General features: G+C 41.6%; 1 protein-coding gene across 3 annotated transcripts in view; it reads right to left on the bottom strand.

Annotated features, from left to right (window-relative positions):
* The window catches only part of ARHGEF3 (Rho guanine nucleotide exchange factor 3), a 308586-nt gene that overhangs the window by 136419 nt on the left and 152910 nt on the right, over positions 1-19257 (bottom strand). For all 3 annotated transcript variants that reach the window (XM_082412280.1, XM_082412281.1, XM_082412279.1), the window contains one exon: positions 5846-5908. In XM_082412280.1, the coding sequence (XP_082268406.1) occupies positions 5846-5908 (63 nt within the window). The remainder of the gene's footprint in view (positions 1-5845; positions 5909-19257) is intronic.

The following is a 19257-nucleotide window of genomic DNA, read 5'->3' on the forward strand; positions in this document are numbered from 1 at the left end:
TCAGTTCTATGTATGGAACACTTGTACCAACAATAAACACCCTCAGATTTAACCATAAAATAAATTTTGTATTATGAAATCAACAGCAACAATAGCTAGTATGTTTTGTGCTTACCCAGGGGCCAGGTACTAAGTGCTTTACATGAATTAACTCGTTTTAATCCTTACAACTCCAAGGCAAGGCACTGCTACGATTTCAGTTTATAGGTGAGGAAATTGAGGTACAGACTGATGTTTAGTCTCTAAGCTCCAAAGTTTGTAATTCTGATAACAAATTCAAACAAACAGGTATTCTCAGAACACAGGAGCCCTCAATAATCATGGGCCCCATCGGGGTCACGGAAGGGGAGCAATAAATGATGATGGACACTTTGTTACATCATTAACTTCTGAGAGTGTGTCCTGAAGCTCCTTGGAATTTTTTTGTCACTGTGCTTTTCAAGAGGTGGATCACACAGAAAAGACCACAGTGAGTACACAGCGAAATGATTACAGTCCACAACCTAATCAATTAGGCCAAAGGCATGATAAAATGTGCCTGTGTCAACAATAAGCACATCTGCCATCAGAGACTTGGGTTAGGACTCAACACAGGGTCTCCACTACCTTAGGCCCAAATAATTTCGTAGGCAGCAAGAGCAGATCATAAATCCCAAATAGAAAGAATGCCATCAGGTTAAATACAGGTATGCGCTACTGACAACCTAGTCTCAGGGCAGGCCTGGTCTCCTCGGCGATAAGAGCATTATTAAAATCTCTCACATGATTCATCAAGGCCTCACGCTGGCCACGGCAAGGCTAATCTCCCCAGTTAGCAAGTTCCAGGACAGACCAAGAGAAACAAAACCACAGAAATGGTATCTTTTTTAATTATCTGGACTCTGCTGAGCAGAGATAATATAATCCTGCTGCTGTTCCATGTCTAGTTTAACATATCCTAGCAATGAAATGTCATTTAGCTTCATCCAGACAGGAAAGCTTCCCCCTCTATCAATATATCAACTCTTGCGCTTTGAGCATCCATATAACAGGGTAAGCAATTGCAAAGCACAGGCAAGGCCTGGGCCCTGCCGGGGGCAACAGAAGGGGCTCCTCCTAAAGAGGGGGTGTAAGCAAATGTCCCATATAAAGTTACACTTAGCAAGGGACCAGCAATATAGTTGAAAGAGTGATGTGGGAGAGAAAACTGAAAACAATCCCTCATTCTGAGTTTCCGTACAAGACACTCAGCTGCTCTGAACTGCATTTCCACCTTTCACTGCCAGAAGGGGTATAAACCTGTTCACAGGTTTAAAAAAGATTCATTCCCTTTTAGCCAGGAATTTTATATTTTATCCTACTGATAAAAGATCACACAAAGATATTCTTGGATGCCCAACAGTGTTATTTATAATAGTGAAAAATTGTAACTTATCTAAATATCCAAGGAAGGACTGGTTAAATAAATCTGAGGCATCCATTTGACAAAGTATGGTTACTTAAAATAATGTTCTTGAAGAATATTTCAGGATGTGGTAACACGATCTCAATATAGTAAATGGAAAATACAGGAATAAATTAATATGTGTTATGATATCAATTTCTTAAAACTGTGTGCTTATATAAACTTTAAAAGTTGGTTGAAAATATATGTGCCATTTAGGGATACATGTAAGTAGCAAGTTTATAGACAGGGAAGGCAACAATAAACATTAAACTCAGCAGAGAAAGGGGTTTACAGGGGCCTGTGGCGTTGCTGTTAAGGGCGTACTTCTTCAGTTGCATTGGTAGCTACATGGAATTTTACATTATCCTTTATACCATTTTGTATGTCTGCAGTATTTCATAATGAAAAAGTTTTAAGTGAGTGTGTGTATAATGTCAGGAAGGTGATATATCAAAATGTAGCCACTACTTTTGAGGTGAGAGTATCAGTGAATTCTATTGTTCACATTTTCCAAATTTTCTGCAGAGAACACATATTCCTTTTTGATCTTTTACATTGTTTCTTCACGGGAAACTATTTTTACGCCCACACCAAAACTCATATATTTTTTGATAAAGGATGCTTGGTGCTAAGCGGTGCCCTGCGTCAGGGGCACACCTGGCTCCTCTGCCAAGGGCCTTTCTTGAGGGACCACGAAACCCAGCTCTTCCCTCAGGCATCTCTCACCCACTAGAATTTAAACTGGAAAAGTGCTGTGGGCGAAGTGATGTCCCTGAAACCATACCACTCATATCCTCTGATGTGAGAGGAGATTTGTAGGCGGCTACTGGGCGCATTCTCCACTCTGCAAGTTGTTTTCAAAAGTACTCAAAAATATAGTTTGCTTTTTTTTTTTTTTTTTTTTTTTCCTGGAATAGTTTGCGTTCTATCCTGCCAGGAAGCTGGGGGCTCAGCCAGCGGATTGGATAAAGTGGTGGGAAAAAATAGACACCAATTATATTGTCAACTAGTGTGGACTCTCCAGTCACAATTCATTTTTCGCCAAGTGCTGGAGGTGGAGGGTGGGATAATAATTCTGTGGAGATACGTCACCATGCCTTAAGACCCTTCCAATTTCCTTTTTAAGAGGAACTCCTGACGTGGGGTCTTGGCTGGGCTCCCTGGGGCCCATGAAGTCACACATCAATCCTGTAAAATTTTCTGGAGCCCAGTGCTATCACCAGATTCTCAAAAAAGTCCATAACACCCCCCACCCCAAACAATTGAGGATCCCCGTTCTGTAATGATAAGCTCTTTTCTTAGCTTACCCACTCCTGTTTGGTTTCTAAGCCCAAGTTCAATAGGAGGTTGCAGAGGAGTTTAGAAGGACAACTCCCTTCCAGGTACCTATCAGAATTGTCATCTGACGCTTTAAAATAAAGCAAGATGTCAATGGGAATGTTTGGTGTTATCATCACTAAGACACCTATATATGCTTTATAATCAAAGGGGGAAAGTTTCTGTGTTAACATTTCCCAACTTCACGTCACAGATATAGTTCTTTAAGGGGGGTATGTGTGTTGAATTCCACATACACATTAGGAAGGCTCACTGGCTTTTTTGTTTTTTGTTTTGTTGTTGTTAAAATTCATCAACCAATAAGTATTTACCAAGAGCTCACTGTGCAGCATGGGGCTGGGACTCAATGGAAACCTGACCATGATCCCCCAAAGACCCCTGTCCCCCATCTAGCAACTTCTTGTTCAAAGCACACATATGGTGAACATCTTTCCACTTATTAAGTGGAATCAAAATTGAGAGTTACTAATATTACTTTCCCAAACCCTCACATCCTCCAGTATGAGTCATCCACTGGAACCCCCCTTTTTTTCAGATACTTTCCACTACACATAGAAACAGGCTCACAACAACTCTTCATTAATGCTGCTGGTTAGTTAAGGGATTGTGACTACTGAATATCACCATTTAAAGGCACCTTTAGGGAGACTACAAAGCCATTTATCTATTAGAGAAGTTAATTTATTGGACTCAGGTATTTATTTAGACATTGTAGCCTTTATGGCTACAATCTTCTCATGAGTGGTTCCACCCACTACTTCATTCAATTCAAGTCATCTCTACTGAGTGCCTGTTAGGTGCAAGGCACTGAAAATTAGTGACACTTCCTCCATGGCCACATTTGGATATGTCACACATCCTGTCATCTCCACACAGCTTGGATTGTCAGTAAAACTGCAAAACACCATTTTTCATGTCCTCCAACAACTTCTAGGATTCTTCTAAGTTTTATAATGATTATAATACTATGTGACAATATTTGGAGGAAACTCTGCCCCGGTTCTGGAATCTATTTGCCAAGATTCAGGAAAAATGTCAGGCAAATCAGAAAGGAGTTTGGCCATAGCTGACTCCTTGAGCACAAAAGCAGACTTCTTTTCCATAAAAGTCTCTTAATTGTGACAAAACATGATATGAGATGGTTAGAGAGAGAGAGAGAGAGAAGGACAGAGAGAGGGAGAGAAAAAGAGAGAGAGAAATACCTTCTGCAGCTACATAAGGAGAAAAGACATCAAATTATTCATTACACGAGCTTAGATGACTTTGACGAGAAGGCAAGGTCATGGATGCCAATCAGCACAAAAACCATATCACAACAAGTGGTTGCAAATAATCCTTTCATATAAGAGAGTTTAGTGGTTCTTTGAATAAAGCTTCTAGAGACATGTTTTCCTAAAAAATAAACATAGTTGAGGAAAAATCTATAATAGGCATGATCTTAGAAATGACCTAGATTAAGATCTTATTAAACCACTACACCTCTCTGGGCTTCTACTTCTTCATTTTCAAAGTGAGGGGATTGGACAACATGATGGCTAAGGGCTCTATATATTCTGAACATCAATGACTCTAATAATTGCCACAAAATTGAAAACATTCAAACACCAAAAAGTTGTTGCCAATAAGGGAAGTTCCAAAGACTTCACTTGTCAACAATAAAACATTCAGTGAGTAAAGTAAAACCCAGAAGACCATCATCTTTTTTGTCCTGTTACCATGGCAACCTAATAACTGGTCCAACTCCATCAACCTGACGGTCTAAAGACTGGAACAAACACCATATGGTAAAATAAAGATGTGCAAGTACATTAATGCTAGCTCAGGCTCACTCCATGATGGCTGTTTGCATCACAGAAAACTCTGCCACAATTAAAAATAACTAAGACAGCACTGTTATATTGGTAAATAAATGTCATCAGATGAGAACCCAATAATCTGTGTTCCATGAAGTTTCAAATTTTCACAATGGTTTTAGAAGACTTGATCTCAAATCTATCTTTTTAACAGATGAGGCCCAGAGAGAGGAAGTGACTTCCAAGGTTACATCATTAGTTATAGGCAAAGCCAGGACAACGACCCAGTTCTTAATTCTTAGCATAGAAGCCTCATCTCACAACAATGACTTTCGTGGCCTCTGTAGAGGAGAAAGACCAGGGCCTAATGTTAGATGGATCCACTGTGCACAACGATTAAACTTCAAGGGAGTGTGAAAGATGAATAGACATGGGGAGCCTAGGGAGGGTTCCCCCAGCCCCTGGATGATGGGGGCATCAGAAGCCCAGGTAGGCTTCTCAATCGTATCAGTAGGGAGACAAGGAGGCCATGCAAAGAAAGCTACTAAAATTAAGCATCCAAGGATGTGGGCCTGAAAAATCCAAGAAAGCTTTTAACCTCAATCATCACTAGCACACAACTACCAGGTCACTTAAACATCTCTTGCAAACTTCTGCTTTTAAAGGAAAACACAATGAGGTTAACATTTGGTGAGTGCCTAGTATGTACCAGGCAATGTGCTTGGTAGTCTCACTTTTATTGTTTTGTTTGATCCTCACAACAATCCTGTTAGGTTAAGTCTTCTCCAGATGAGGAAATAGAGGTGAGGATAGGGGTCACACAGTTGTTAAGTATAGAATCTTGATTCAAACTCAGAGCTGTTGAACCCAAAGCCAGTCCCTCAGCCATGTTGCTAGAGACTTCTTCTGGCCTTTGAGCCACCAGCTACCTGAATTGGGCCAACCTGCCAACTTCCCCCAAAGGGGACAAACATCTGGTCCATCTTCTGGACTAAGCCTCTAACATGGCACAGCAGCATTTATCTAGATTCTACACAGATGTACTGACTTCACAATTCATTTTATGAGAGAAAAGACACAGGCAATAAACAGCTTGGCTTTGAAGTTTAAGTTGGCAACACAGCTTTCTCCAGTAAAATGAAATGTTTTTTTAAAGAGAGTTTCCTCCCAGGTTGCAACTTCCACAGTTGGATCCTGGAAGCCCACTTAAAGCACACAGCATATTAACAAATACATTCAGAGGTGAAAAGTATTCTCATGGCAGAGACACAGGAAGGACTGTACTTACACTTATATCAAGACTACAAAGGCTAACGGCATCTTCATCCTGGGCGCTCTGCTTCCGTTTTCGCTGTGAAACAAACGATAAAACAAAGTTCAAATGTAAACAAGGATTATGGCTTTGATTAAGGAAAGAAAAAATGCCATCAAATAGCACATGTAATCCTTATCATTTCTACCATGTTATGCAAAACCTTTAACCAAGTTATGTAAATGAATAGTTCTAAGAAAGCCTAAGGAATTACGGGAAACTATTAAGCTCTAGGATAATTGGTTTGCATTATTGTTCTTATTCATGCTACTACAGTTTGTTTCTCTTTAAATTTCCTTTTTTTTCCTAAATGTCTCTGTACATCAAGGCTTAGAAATTTAGACACAAAGTTCAGATTTTTTTAACTTGGAAGAAGAGATTAGACTGGAAAGAAAATCTAATTCACTTAAAGATATTCCATTTTTAGAGCTGCTTTGTACTTGGGTAATTTACATTTGTTCTAATCGCCCAGGGTGCTGATGTAATCACAGAACCAGAACGCTGGAAAGAACCTTAGACATCTTCTCCAACCTTCCTATGTTCTAGCCATAAACACCAAGATTCAGAAAAGTCATTATCTGAACTGAAGAAAATTATATTTGAAATGAACTTATGACCAAGGAAGTCAATGAGGTTGGGTATGGAAAATACATTGTCCTCTTTATAAAAAGAAAAGAAACTCCATCCACAGACACAATAAAGCTCTTCAAAGATACATTTACCTCTCTTCTATATCCCCAGCTTAATCAATCAGGCAAGTATTTCTCGAGTCCCTAAGTTGTGACTTGCTAAGTCTCCTGATTCTACTTGGCAGAAAGCTACCAAAGGACCAGAATCACTGGTAGCAGGTTACAGTGGAGTCCAGAGATATCTGGAGTCTTCAACCCCCAAACAAGTCCACCATCTCCTCCTCTTCCTCCTCTATTAGATGATGAGTGTGAACACAGGCAGAGACCGGAAAGCAACCAGAGTTGTCCTTGTCTGTCTCACTATAATTGTTCTATTGTTTCTTCACATCAACAAAAATTAGTTGAGCATCTGTTATGTGCTAAATCCTGTGTTTGCTCCCAGGAATGCCAAGATCAGCAACTTCCACAGTTAAGGAACTCATATTCAAGTAGGAGACACAGACTCTGATGTGATTATAATGCAGTAAGATCCAGTTATCCTAGGGAAAGTCACTTCACTTGTCTGAGTCACCCTTTCTCAACTCTAAGGTGGAAGTGATAACATTAGCTTTTATTCTCTAAGGGGGAGGAGTAAATACAGTAATGCATTTTAGAACTTAGCAGAGTGCCTGGTACATAGTAGGTGCTCAGAATGTGGGTTGGAGGAAGCACAGTGAGGGAGTAATTAGTTTGGCCTTAGTGGAATCTGGGGATATCTTCTCAGAGGAGAAGGCATTTGAATAGGTCTGAAGGATGAATAAGAGTTTGTCAGACACAGATGTGGAGGAGATTGGGGGCCTCTTTTTCTGTCATCAGCTACATAGATATTTAAAATCCCAAAGGTGAACATGGTTCTATCCAGAGTATGGAATGCTAGATCCTATATATTATTCCACTTGAGCAGTGTAAGAGTTTAGAGATCCAATGCCAGGAGCCAGGGTCCTCAATTAGCCATTCTGAGACAGTGTCCAAGAATCTTCATTAACAAGTCCACCACGTGATTTTTAGGGAGTCAAATACTCTGCTCAGGGGCTCTGGGGGGAGTCTTGAGAAGATGCTGATAGCCGCTTGCCATTTTTGAGGATGCTTCATGTTTGTGTAGGGACATGACCCATACTGACTTATCATCCAGTTACAATTAAAAGCGGCACTGTGTGTCTTTGAAGCCAAGTCACTGGCTTGTATTTATATGGTGACTTTTGGAGGCATGTATGGCAAGGGATAGTTCCCATTCTATGGATAAATAAACTGAAGTCAGAAGAGATAAGCAATCTGTTCCAAGTTACATGGCTACAGTGTAACACTCTGAATCCAGGATTCTAATTCCTAGGGCAAAACCCTTTACACACACACACACACACACACACACACATACACACACACACACACACCATTTAAAGCATGCTTGGCAAATAGGGTACAACTCATTTGCCATCCGGAATGTCTGGTAGCATGTGCCTGGAGTGCTCTACTGAGAAGGATTCCACAGCATAGCAAATGAGAGAAGGCTGCCATCAATTAGTAACATGTGCTGGGGTAGAAAAGTGGGGAACAGCTGCGTTGGTGACCTGCCACCCGGGATAACCTGTGCCCTTTCCTGAGTCTGGCTTCCCTTGCCTTGAGAGACTCCAGAATTATACCTGGAATCTTGGAAAATTCCATGAGAGGGCAGAGGCTCTGGGATGTTACCTGTAAAGTGGAAATAATGCCAACCAGGTCCAGCTGTCCTGAGGATCATAGATGATGTGTATATAGCACCTGGAATGAGGGCTGGCACATAGTAGGGGCACAATAAATGGTGGTTCCCATTACGTATTACCCAAACTGTAAGCTACAAAGATGAAAACCGCTACCTGGTATTGTCAGATTATGGAATTTTATGATGCTACAATTCCATTTTGAGCGCTCAATGATTTTGTCAACATGACATGTTAATAGTAGCCTGTTACCCCAAGAGGCCCACGCTGGTGAAGGAAAGGGGATATTAAGAGAGGCTCTTTCCCTCACGGGCACTCAGCCCTCTTGAGACCAACTCAATACATCACCCAGGGCTTGAATGCAGCCTCCTAAGCACTAACCCCAGATGTTTCTAGGCACCCCAAGTGTCAAATCCAGAAGACAAAAGTCCTCTAGTGGCCTTTTAAATTAAACCACAGCCAGTTAATCTGGGATAGAATGATCTCCTTAAGAAACCCACATATTTTATAAAATATAATCTGCATGGATTATCAAAGTGGATTTTCTTTTCAATTCCCATTACATCGGGTGGTGACTGATCGTGGCCAGCAACACAGAAGGAGCCTGAAGTTTAAACTTTGGGCTCAGGCAAACATTTCACAGTGTCACTTAGTTTTTGCTCATTCGCTCTATGTTCACCGAGCACTTCTGATGTGCAGGGCCCTGCTCTGGGTCCCGGGATCCAGCAGTGAACGAGCCAGGCATGCTCCCTGCCCTCTAATTGGGAATAAAAAGAAAACAAAATAATTATAGATTGTGATCTCTGCTGTGAATGAGTCAGATAATATGCTGAGACAGAGACTAGCAGGGGAGACCCTGGTCTCCCTGGTAGAACACAGCCACTGTTGTTTCCAGTAGACCCTGGGCAGGCGCAGATCCAGAAGACTGCCGACTTTGCGCACTCAGAATTGTTTTCGAGTGTCAAAAGAACACTAACTTGGCCATTTTATGGCCAGATTTCCTTTAGTTCCCAATTAAGCACTTGCAAGCATACATAAACCCAGCTAGTGTTCCCATAGGTGACTGTTCGCACAGGAACCGTTTGGCCTTTGAGGCACAATTTCCCAGTATTAACTTCCCTCCCTGCCCTCTAATTGGGAATAAAAAGAAAACAAAATAATTACAGATTGTGATCTCTGCTGTGAATGAGTCAGATAATATGCTGAGACAGAGACTAGCAGGGGAGACCCGCTTTACAGAGATACTTTAATTTTTTGTTTTCTGGTTTTTGGTTGACCTTCTCATGAGATGTAAGCACATGAAGGCAGGATATAGTCTGTCATGGTCACGTTCCCAGGACCCAGTACAGTACCTGGTACCTAGCCAACTCCCCCAGAAGAGCATTTCTTGATATTTGTTGTTGTTGCTGTTGTTGATGCCCTTGGCCCTGCTCCCTTTGAGAAGCTTGTCTTCCTTACCAATTACCCAACTTCAGGGAGGGGGGGCACAGGTAGAAGGAATGGAGGGAACCAAAGAGGCACCCATTCTGCCAGCCCAGCACAGCCCTTCCTCTGTACATCAGAAGCCGTGGACAGATGACCTGGGGGAGTCCCTAGACAGGAAGGACACTGTGTGCGAAACACCTGCATTTACACACTTGGTTTCACGGGTTCTCAGCCTATTTGAAGACCTACAGACCCACCATGTTATTCTTGTCAAATTTACTGAAGCGAATGCACAGTCTACTCCCCTTTCAACCATGAAAAACAAAGCGCCTTGGGTGAGCTCAGTGACTGTGCTGTAGTCTGGGCTCTCTGATTTGGGCACATAACTTTCAATCCCAGTGCCCAGTGCTGAGCAGTAGGTCAATGAATAATTTCTGAATGAGTGACTAAAAAAAGAATAAATAAAGGAGGCCAGTGTTGTTGAGGTGACACCCTCCCCTTCCGCTAACCACCTGGCTGCCAAAATTAAATCAAAACCTCAAAAGCAAAGATCACTGAAGGCTGAAATTCTTCAACCTCAAATTTCCTTGGAGACTCAAAACATACAAGTTCAAGCTACGATTTTTGCTTTTCAAATAAGAGAGTTTTTCCTCACCAGCAGGGGAATTGATTTTCCTTAAAATATATAGACACGTTAAAAAAAAAAATACAGCTGTTCAGACATTGGTCCAAGTGGGCTACTGGTGATTTCCACTCCTCCTACGAGAAGGAACGTCTGCTCAAGGGTGAGGCACGCCCATGACCAGGCAGCATCCATGCACCGCCCTGAACAGCAAACAGCACGAGCACTCGGCCTCCGTGCTTCAGGAGCAAGGAATCCAGGACTGATAATACCTCAACCGAAACGAAACACCCTGCTGAACCAAACGATAAATGAGCTTAACGGGCACCTGAACCCTTTGTCTGAACACCTATCTGAGGCAGGGAGGAAAGGTAGTTACAGAGGGGAATGTATGGGAACAAAGGGTGTGAGTGTACCATCTGATTCCTTAGCCCCGTGGGTTTCCTATTTGATGCAGACACTTTCTAGAAGTGCTTAGGTGCTGGAAAAACCTTCTCACGCTTCTTGGATCAAAAGACAACCAGGAGGCTCTTTGTTAATTTGCAACAGGGCCAAGTCTTCTGTATATGTGGATATGAGTTCTGACGGAGACACAGGTATCTCTGGACGGATGAGGTGGACTCTGCCTGAGACTCATTCCTGGTGACACCATCCACTTTCACGGTGCATCACTGTTCTCCAGGCCACTCTATGACCATCTCCTTTTAGGCTTGCCTACCTTCTGACAGCGCAAGGCAGACATCTAAATCTCATCAGTGGGACTTCCCTGGTGGCGCAGTGGTTAAGAATCCGCCTGCCAATGCAGGGGACATGGGTCCGATCCCTGGTTCGGGAAGATCCCACATGCCGCGAAGCAACTAAGCCCACATGCCGCAACTACTGAGCCTGTGCTCTAGAGCCCATGAGCCACAACTACTGAAGCCCGTGCTCTGCAACAAGAGAAGCCACGGCAATGAGAAGCCCGCGCACCGCAACAAAGAGTAGCCCTGGCTCGCTGCAACTAGAGAAAGCCCGTGAGCAGCAACGAAGAGCCTATGCAGCCAAAAATAAAAAATTAAATTTAAAAATAAATAAATAAATAAATAAATCTCATTAGTAGATGGTCCGGGAACAATTACTTTTTCTGTGCTTCTGGGTAAGGTTCTCTGCAAGGAGAAATGACCCTACCCGTCCTCAGCTGATGGATTTGCAGAAGAGCTGGCCCTGGGTCCAAACCTATCCTTATTCCTACTAGGCTCAGGTTCCATTCCCTCTAGACCCAAATCTTGGGATCCTTTGAGGTTTTGAGTCTTAGAATCAAAGGAGAATCACCTTCCAGTATACAGGTGGAGGGAAGTGGATGCTGGAACTGGGTGCCTGCTATGAGTCAAGCACTGTGCTCACTGTTTAAAGGACTGTTCCTTTTCAGCTTCTCCTTAGCCCAGCCTAAGTAAGCATGGTGGTGTTCATTTGTACAGAGAAGAACACTGAAGCCTAGGAAAGCTTTAGCGACTTGCTCAAGGTCACAAAATCAGTAAATGCTGGAGAGGGAAGTTTTCTCTACGCCAGCCTGCTTCCCAAACCACTGATCCTCCTGCCATCCAGTGCTAATTCTTTTTTAATATTGTTTAAAAACAAAGTGTGTTTTACTTAAATTAATATAATAAATAGTATAAAATAAATTTAAATATTTATTTAAAACAATGTGTGTCTTACAGCAATATAAAAAGGCTCACAAGGCATTTACTACATACCTCAAAGAAATAAAGAGTTTAAATGAGACAGACCTTAGTTCAGAATCCAGCTCGATCATTTCTCCTTGGTGTGACCTTGGGCAAGTTGCTCTCTATCCCTTTATTCACTCAACAAATATTTATCTAGGATCTACTACAGGCCAGGCAGGTTCCAGGTGTGTGAGATATCTAAGTGTCTATAAAATATTTCTGTAAACTTTGATTTCTTCATCATAGGGTTATTTGAAGGATTAAAGCAGGAAAAATATTTAGAACAGGGCCGGGCATATGGCAAGAGATAAAATAATGATAATTATTATTGCTACCGTGGTTATTACCATAATTACTATTACTACTATTGTCATTGCTGCTTTGTAGTTACATTGAGAGGCAGGCAAGGGGGGTGGTGGTACTAGAGATGGGGGATCCTTCAGGATGATGGATAAGAGACTTGGGATGCAGCCTGACCCTCCTCTAGCTACCCACATCACACAGGGTTATAAATGGATGCTCTCTGGATACCTTCAGTCACATTTGCAGTGTGTTGTTCCCACTTCTGAAAGAAAGACAGGGCAAGTGCAAGGCCTGACTTAATTTTAAATGGCTGAGATTGAATTGATTAGTGTCGGAACAGCCCTGTGATTTAATCACAGGGCTTTTCTATTTAATAACCAAGTGACCAGAGCAGCAAAAATGCACTGATGGAGAGAGTGCAGCTCCTGACTTGACAGCAAATGGCCCCTGATTAGTCATTTGTAATTATTAAATTCAAACCAGATCTCAAACCTTTCTGATTTATCTCTTTGCTGGCAAACAGCTTTGGTGGTTTCAGAGGCTTTGATGAGGCCTTTCATCTGCACCTTCTTTAGGGAGACATTAGCAAAAGGATTTTGTGTTCTTGTACTTGCCCTTAGCTGGAACTTGACTCACTAAACTCATGCTCGAGCAGGGAGAGGATCCACATTTCATCTCTCCTCTGTCTCAGCTTCAGAACTGAGTAAGAGAATTGAGAGGGACCCCCTACTCCATTTTTAATACCTGAGTTTTAAAATATCCTCCCTTTTCCAGCATCCAGGAACCATGATCCTTTTTTCTAGACTCTTCGATGTGCTTACGGGGTAGAAAACCTGGAAATCATGGTGCTCTCTGAGCTGCTGGTAAATAAATCTTAACTAACATAATATGCAATTTTGTGCTCAGATGCCATTAACTGTGGTTTAAAGATGCTAGGTGGGCTCTAAGGTTATATTTGTGGGTTCACGTCCTCGCCATGCCACTTATTTGTTATAGAAACTTAAGCACATCACTTCGCCTCTCTGAACCTCAGTTTCCTTGTCTATAAAATAGCTAAGGTTATCGTGAGAGTTAAATAGATCACAATGCCTGGCACACGGTAACATCTCAGTACTAGCTATCACTAGTAGTAGCAGCAATAACAGCAGTAACGGCAAGTGAGAGCAGGCACCAAAGGGAAAAAAACATGGAGAAAATTCCTATAATGTATAAAAGTGTACCCATTAACTTGATTTTGGCAAATCAGGAAAAGCCCCAATGATTGCTTTTGGCCACAGAACACCTGGCCTTTAGCTTGTTGGGAAGCAGAGATGAGGTCACCTTGGCCAAGGAAAGGTCTCTCTCTCCCATGGGAAGGAAAAGATGCTCAACCAGGCAGGTGAGAGGCCGGGGGACCCAGCCGGCCTGCCAATGCCACCACCAGCCCTGAAATCAACAGCAGCCAGATTCACTCTCATCCCACAAACATTTACAAACCACTTTTCCCTCTAAAACACTCAAGGCCAGAGGAGCAGGAGAGAAGACAGAAAACTTGTCTATCCAGGGCAGAGCACTGGCAAGTATATTTTCCAGAATGATTGCTCCAGAAAAACTCCATTATGGGCACTCATCTAAAGTGGGAAAGGGGGCTCATCTTCACAAAGGTTTTCAACAATGGAATTTGACAAGAAGCACAAAATCTAATTAAACAGAGCACTTTTTTTCTAAGCCTTCTAATAATTACTATTAATTATTTTACATTGTTTTCTTCCAATCTCAGGTGCACTGAACTGGATTAATCACAATCCTTGGTTCATAACACACTATTATCACTGGTGCTTCCCTGGCCCTCCTTTATTTGCTAATTCACTTATTTTTACCAGCATAATGAACTCTTATTTATTAAAATTATTCCCATACAGAACTGTCTGAGGCCCTTATCAACAAAAATATTACCCATATAGTTTAGGGAATGTCCAAATAATTGCTTAATTTCTAAGGAATTACTCCATGTAACCAAACAACTTAGATGGTCCAACTGTACAATTCAGATTCAAATGTGTTTATTGCCCACGATAATATCGGGAACCTGATTTTACAAGGAGAGTTCTTAGTGCTTCACTCATGTTTGGCTGGGTTCCTGCCTTTTCCTATCTAGAGAGACCCCAGTGCTGGTAATGCCTTAGCAGCCACAGCACCCCATGCATTCCTGAGCAGCACCCCAAATACTAGCAGGCAGGCATTCATCCACAGGAAGAGAAAGGCTTCCCTTCGGCCACTGGTCTCTGGATCATCTACTCCTGGGGGCAACTTGCCACACAAAGCAGAGATGGAACACGCTGGAGAAATGGATTGCACCTGCTAAGCCACTCTGTAAATCCTGACAACTGATCAGAACATTCCTTTAAATAAAAAAAAGATTCCCTGGTAGAACTAGTTGGTGTTGTCTAACCAGACTAGAACTCACAACCTGAGTTGCTAAAGCTCAGTTTCTTTATGGCATATTCTGGCTGCCTGAAGGAGTCGCTTCCTTCCCTCCCTCCTTCCCCTTGCTGGGTTTAAAACAACGATCTGTTAAGAATCCACTGTATGCTGAGTGCTTTCCGTATATTATACCTAATCCTTACAGCTTGGACAAAGAAGTTATTACACACGAGGAAACTGAGGCTTAAACAGTTTAAATGACTTTATTAAAACTGCTCTGTGAGTGGGTGAACAAAGCCAGGATTTGATATCATATCCAGCTAATTGTGTAGCTGATACTGCTGGCCCACATCCCCTGAGCAGTCACCATTCCCTGGCATGTTTCGGCTTTCTACAGGCCAGAAATGCTTGGGTGTTAGTGTCACCAGGAGCAGCCCTCAACCCGTGATGAACTGGAGTTGGTAGGGAAACACCCCAGCTTCCTAAAGCTGGAGGGGACAACTTGGAGGTACAGTCTCTCAGCCTTGACTATGCATTGGAATCACCAGGGGAGTTTAAAATGCTCCGGGGTCCTGACTTCTGCTATCCAGGGATTCTGAACAACAGGAGTTCCAGAAGTTCCCCAGATGAGTCTATTGTGCAGCAAAGTTTGAGAATCACTGCCACACAGTCTCCTAGAAGTCCTCAGCAGGATTGAGCCCCAGTTGCCCACAGAGCTAACCTGTTCATGATCACACGCTGTAGTGGCTTCCTTCCCTTCCCTGTTTCTCTTGCCCACTCCCTCACCAGTGCTTCTGGGGATCACCTCCCAAATAAATTACTCACACTTGTATCCGGGTCTGCTTCTAGGGCACTGAACCTAAGACAAGCTGAACGTGGCTTTGTGCTTCTAAAACTAGCAGTGTACTAGGAGGCAGGTAAAGCCACAGAATAAAAATGGTCCGTCAACTTGACTTTGTGGGAAGCCATGCAAGCCATTATTTGTATATTTTAACAAGAATGTAATGTCAATTTACATGAGTGTTTAAAGATAAGGCTGGGAAGAAATTTAAAGTTAAATGACCTTCACATTGACTGTCCCTTGAGAAAGACACAGAAAGGGCTGAGTCTGCTTCCTCTCTGATCAGAGGTTGGGAAGAGTCCAGGAAGCCAGAGAGAGCCACAGCTTCTACTTCTCCAGGCTTCACTTCACAGTCTATCCACACACTCCTCCAGCAGAAAGGAGTCTCAACAAGACTAATAGGAGGCTTTTGTCATTTGGTTACTAATCAGAGACCAAATGCTTTAAGCACAAGCCCTCAGGGCTAACAGGAGCAGAACCATTTTCACAGTGTTACTTTTTTGTATCTCTATTCACCAGGTGAGGTTCATCCTTGCATGGAGAGATTAGAGGTGCAAATTTTAAATTAAGGTGAGAAACAACAATTTAAATAGGGATTTAATTAGAGTTTTAAGATGGAAGGTTGGTTTGCATTTTTTTGATCTCCTTGACTGGGTGGGAACATCGGTACTGCTGGAGACTTGCAATCAAGAGCCTTAGAGGTGTCAAGGCAGAATGTCACCATCATTTAACCTGTCCCTAGATACTGCAGGCAGAAGGATTAGGTTATATAACCAAAGAAAACTTTCTGGAAGATACTTTGACAATATCTATCAGTAAAATAGTTGGTAGGAATAATGGTGGGATAGTCATGGATATACTTTTACCAAGATCCACACACAAGGATGTTTACTGTAGCATGTTTATAAGTAGCAAAATACTGGAAACAAAATGTCCACCAAAAGAAACTGGTTAAACAAAACTATGGTCCATCCATATAATATGAAATACTATGCAATTAGAAAGAATAGTGTAGAGCTACACAATGTATGGAAGGTCCTCCAGGATATATTGAGTAATAGTAATAATAATAATAATAATAATAATAATAATAATAATAAAATTGTATGCACAGCATGTTTCCTACTGTGTCAAATTCTTAAAATTAGAAGAGGAAAATACATACATACCTATATCTATCTATTTACATATACATACATACATCCCGTTATACGAATCAAATTTCTTTCTGTAAGGAAGCACATGTAGTGTTCATTGGAGACAGAGCCTGGGGTAGGAGGAAGGAGACTATCACTTTTTATTTGGTGCTATCATATACTTATATACCCTAAGCATGTGTGTGCATATATATATATATATATACATATATATATATACACATACACACACACATACACACCCATTATAGGCTATCTAGGTACTGGGACAACTGCCTTTTTATTTAGTGACTGTTATTTCCTTCTTCATGTCTCTGTACTAAAGAAAGAAGGCACACCTAAAGTTTTTTAAAATAGATGCATATAGGTAGATTGGAATTGGAGGCATCAGAATGAATTCATGGTTACACATACACACATATTCGTGCAATGACACCCTAGTAGCAATGAACACACCCAGTGCCCAGATCTTGGTTTCTAAGTACCATTCTCCACTAAAAGGACCCAGAGCTCTTTGGAGAAAAGGCTGATTTTAGGGCTGGGGTAGGGAAAATACAAGATGAGCCTGGAACATGTTTATGTATCAAAAGTAATGAAGTACTCTAAGAATGATGGATGAGGCACCAGCTTATAGGGCTCTCACTAGCCAAAACAGAGATCCATGACCCCATAATATAAATAAATGAATATAATATATATGATTTAAATAAATGAATAAATAAGTGGTGAAGGGACACCTCTTCTGTATAGAACACTAATAAACATAGAAGGGATGATGGAGTTAAAAAATCATCGATGGATGCTAAACTAGTGGGTTAACATTTCATGAGGGATAGGACTCTTCCACAGTTTCAATTTACTTGTAATTTAAAAAGGGAAAAATTGTAACTTTACAATAGAGAAATTTAGAAAATGCCGCCTGAACTAAGTAACCAAAGCTAATGTCACCAATACTGGTACAAACTGATACTGTGTATCCTCTGATGTGATACACAGAGGAAGACACCATATCACTTCTGTCATATTCCTGTGAAAAATGCACAGCTTAAAAAAAGTATTCTTCCATCACTCCAGATATTTTTTTAAAATGCATAATCCAAAGATAGTCATGGAGAAACATCTAATAAACCCACATTGAGAGAAACTGTACAACCTAACCGGTTTCTACTCTTCAAAACTGTCAAAATCAAGAAACACCAAAAAGGCCTGGGGAACTGTTCCAGATTAAAGGAGACAAAAGAATATGTGACAATAAATGCAATGCATGATCCTGAATTGGACTCTAGACCAGGAATAACAACAGCTATAAAATACATTATTGTGACAGTTGGCAAACTTTAAAAATGAATGGTGGGGGCTTCCCTCATGGTGCAGTGGTTAAGAATCTGCCTGCCAATACAGGGGACACGGGTTCGTGCCCTGGTTCAGGAAGATCCCACATGCCGCAGAGCAACTAAGCCTGTGTGCCACAACTACTGAGCCTGCGCTCTACAGCCCGCAAGCCACAACTACTGAGCCCAAGCGCCACAACTACTGAAGCCTGCGTGCTTAGAGCCCGTGCTCCGCCACAAGAGAAGCCACCGCAATGAGAAGCCCGCGCACCGCAACGAAGAGTAGCCCCTGCTTGCTGTAACTAGAGAAAGCCCACATGCAGCAATGAAGACCCAACACAGCCAAAAATAAAATAAATAAAATAAATTAATTAAAAAAAAAGAATGGTGGAGGAGTTAATCTATTTTGTCAACATTAAATTTTCTGCTTCTGATAATTATACTGTGTGAGGATGCTCTTGTTCTTACACTGAAGTATCTGGGGCTAAAGGGGTGTAATGTCTGCAATTCATTCTCAAATAGGAAGAAAAATAATTTACATTTATATGTTAAATATATATATTCTATATCTCTATCTATCTTTAACTATCTATCTATCTATCTATCTATCTATCTATCTATCTAGAGACTGATACACAGAGAGAGATACAGAGAAAGCAAATGTAAACAATCAGTGAAGGGTGGGTAAAGAGTATTCAGAAGTATCTTATTTTAGACTTGCAACTTTTCTATAAGTTTGAAATAATACTAAGTTGCCAAAAGTAAAATAAGTTCACAAATAAGCTCCACACTCTCACTGCTCCTCAAGAAAAAGACAAGCCCATAGACACTCATTCCTCTTCAAGGCATCTGATATCCACCCATTGCCCAACTCCAGGGGGCCTTAGGCCCTCAGGGCTCAGCTCTGCAGGATCTGCTAACCCTTGGTGCCTGCAGGCTCTGTGATCCTACAAGGGAGTGAGTCTGTCCAGGCACTTCAGCAGAACTTGGTTGGGTATTAGCTGGGACACAATTCCTTAGGCCTGAGAAGAATATAATTTAAGGCTTATTTGATCAAAATAGCTCTCTTCCAAACAAAACTGGAAATTCTCACAAGAGGCTCTTTATTTCTAAAGATGTTTCTCTCAGTAGAAAGAAACAGCTAAAAGGAAAATAACTGTGTAATAGGTAATACCCCTCCCCTCAAAACAATGTACCTGAATATGCCAACAATGTATCTTAATGTAGTTCCTCAGAAT

Source organism: Balaenoptera physalus (genome assembly GCF_965194825.1).
Source record: "Balaenoptera physalus genome assembly, chromosome: 11".
Lineage (NCBI taxonomy): Eukaryota > Metazoa > Chordata > Mammalia > Artiodactyla > Balaenopteridae > Balaenoptera > Balaenoptera physalus.